The 3,142-nt window shown below is 33.6% G+C and overlaps 1 protein-coding gene across 1 annotated transcript in view; it reads left to right on the forward strand.

The window, feature by feature from the left end:
• Positions 1-2,292: 2,292 nt before the first annotated feature.
• Positions 2,293-3,142, forward strand: part of LOC106469234 (succinate dehydrogenase [ubiquinone] cytochrome b small subunit, mitochondrial-like) — a 16,770-nt gene continuing 15,920 nt past the window's right edge. The window contains exon 1 of the mRNA XM_013929704.2: positions 2,293-2,409. Within this exon, the coding sequence (XP_013785158.1) occupies positions 2,373-2,409 (37 nt within the window). The 5' untranslated portion in view covers positions 2,293-2,372. The remainder of the gene's footprint in view (positions 2,410-3,142) is intronic.

Raw genomic sequence — 3,142 nt, forward strand, 5'->3', positions numbered from 1 at the left:
CAACTGCTGTAATCTCTCTTCTTGTTTATTTTCTTTTTTTCCCTCCAACAACTGACGTAATCTCTCTTCTTGTTTATTTTCTTTTTTTCCCTCTAACAACTGCTGTAATTTCTCTTCTTGTTTATTTTCTTTCTCCTCCAACAACTGCTGTAATCTCTCTTCTTGTTTCTTTTCTTCTTCCTCCAACAACTGCTGTAATCTCTCTTGTTTATTTTGCTGTTCGAGCTGCCATTGTTGTAGGTTTTCTTGCCACTGCTGTAATCTTTCTTTTTATTTCTTTTCTCTTTCTTCTTGTTTCTTTTCTTTTTCCTCTAACAACTGCTGTAATCTCTCTTCTTGTTTATTTTGTTGTTCGAGCTGCCACTGTTGCAGGTTTTCTTGCAACTGCTGTTGTCTCTCTTCTTGTTTCTTTTCTCGTTCGTTTTCTCGTTCTTCTTCTTTCTTTTCTCGTTCGTTTTCTCGTTCTTCTTCTTTCTTTTCTCGTTCATTTTCTCGTTCTTCTTGTTTCTTTGCTGCTCTTGTATTGCTGCCATCAAGTCTGCTAAGCTGTAGTTTGATTTTCCGCCTCTCGTTTCCATTTTTTTTCGTTCCACTTCTGACACCAATTTGTTACGTCTCCGTTTGTTAATTGATTTTCCGTAACTTCGTTCCGACGAAACTTTAGCGACACAAGTCCTCACTTAATAAAACTGGTTTACTCTCTCTGAATATAACTTTATCAATACACTTATTTTCAACAGTCGCTCTATAACAAACGCTATAACATCTCACGTGCTCGTGCTCGACAATACTCAGTTACACTGTACTCTCTGACTGCAGTTCAATTACTCACTACCTACACACATTGTTGTCATGTTGTGAGCGTCTTATATATATACCAGACAAACATATATCTAGTAAATGCTAGGGCATTCACGAAGGTTCGAGAGAAGTGGCGTGACACTATTCACGTGACCTCGCTGACGCAACAACATACTAAGTCTTCTTATATAGTCTACAGTCTACACCAACACTTGCAGTTTCTTTGTCAGTCTCTTCTCACATAGGGCCTCTAATAGGATTTTACCTTGACAGTATCCCTTGTCTTCATCTTGTTCTCGTGTTGTCTGTATTTCCTAATCTATCTGTATATTGACACAATCGATTATGTTCCTCTTTCTTCTTCTTAAGAGTTAGTTCTTCACTTATGTTGACATTATTGTACAACCCTGATTCCACCCAGTGCTCTTAGGTATAGTAGGTCCTCATCTCCTAAGACAAAGTCACTGTCTTCTGGTTCTGCATCTATGATGGCCACACCAAACATCCATCTTTGTTTCAATAACTGCACCAGTTAGGTCTTCTTCTCTCCCGAAATACTTCTTCAACAGATTGGGATGGTAGATCTTAGTTCAAATTCCAGTCTCACCAAACATGCTCGCCCTTTCAGCCGTTGGGGCGTTATAACGTGACGATCAATCCCACTATTCGTTGGTAAAAGAATAGCCCAAGGTGGGTAGTGGTGTATTTAACTGCTAAATTAGGGAGGGCTAGCGCAGATAGCTCTTGTGTAGTTTTGTGCGAAATTCAAACCAAACCAAACTGACCATCAGTATACAGTCCCATCACGAGAGAGGACAAACTCCGAAATGAAATAAGTACTGGGATAGACCTTGTAATGCGATGAATCCATAAGAATTCAGAAGAACAGTCAGTCCAAGTGATAGTCTTTGGAAGAAGGTAGGCGATAGAATATAGTGTGCAGAACATGTACATTACTGTTATCGTTAAATGGATTGAATTTGGCATTATCTTGACCGAATAACAATTTAAAAACCCGTTTAACGACTGAATTTGTTACAACATCTTTCTTTTAACCATACACTTGAAAATTAGTTGTACTGAAGAAATACATTTCGGAACAGATATTTCGTGGAAGTCCCTTTAGCTATAAAACAATTTTTTTAGGAAATATAATAATAATCTTTTTAAATGCTAAGAAAAAGCATTTTATGACAAAAAATTGCATATTAAAAAACAAACAAAAATATTCCAAACTGTTTTACAAGTGATGGGCCTTATGCTAAGTGTGTTTTCAAAAATTACCGTTTAGAATTAAAATTTTGATATTTTTTACTCATACATTTTAAAGCTTGATCCACTATTATTAAATTTCATGATTTTTTTTAAAACAAATTAAAAGGAGAAGCAAAAAAAGTGTACAAAACTATATAGTTACACGTGGATGATAATTAAAAAAACATCCCTATATTACTTTGAATGTTGGAAATATATACACATTTTTCGTTAATATATACATATTTAGTTTCGTTTACCGCCACGCTTTCTTATTGTAAAGGTCAACTCTATTACTTCACGGACGTTTAGGTGTAATGGCAGCGGTTCTGGTTAGCAGAGTTTGTGGACGAGGTGAGGGGATATTTATGAAGTTAAAATATATATATTTTATTAAACTTTTTTAATTAATAGTTTTTAAACTATTTTAGAATGGTTTGTTTTAATTTGACAATAAACGTTTGTTACTACATGAGTATATCATACATCGAAAGTTGAAAATGATTTCTTAAATTGATGAACGTTTTTTTTTAATTGAAGTTGTATAGTATTGTTAGAGTTAGACGGTAACAAAACATTAGTATTATACGATTAGCAGTATTATTTTTCGGTTTCTATATAATTATAAGTATAACTTGGTTTTAATTCGAAACAAAGCTTTATTATACCATACCTTTATCCATTTCGAGCACGCAACTCGTCAGGTAGTGTTAAAATGTCGGTCGTTGAAGGAATGAAAAGTGATTTGAATCAGAGTTGGTTGGTTTGTTTGACAATTGAATGGGCTTTTGTCACATTTTAATTAGGCCTAAAATTTAAACTAACACCCATCTATTAAGAATGACCTAAACTAAGTAAATATCGGACTTACGTCGCGATATGGATAACTTTTGTTAGTGTTTGACAGTTTAATGATCTTAATTTTATGCATTAAGCTAATAAATAGGATTCATTAATTTCTAATTAATATGGGAATCTATCAAATAACAATATTAGATACCTATAATTTATAATTTTTATATTATTTGTATTTTATGAAGTATTTTGCTTAGTAACGCACAAAAAATTAATACAATTATTAAAAGTT

Source organism: Limulus polyphemus, unplaced genomic scaffold (assembly GCF_000517525.1).
Source record: "Limulus polyphemus unplaced genomic scaffold, Limulus_polyphemus-2.1.2 Scaffold3369, whole genome shotgun sequence".
NCBI lineage: Eukaryota > Metazoa > Arthropoda > Merostomata > Xiphosura > Limulidae > Limulus > Limulus polyphemus.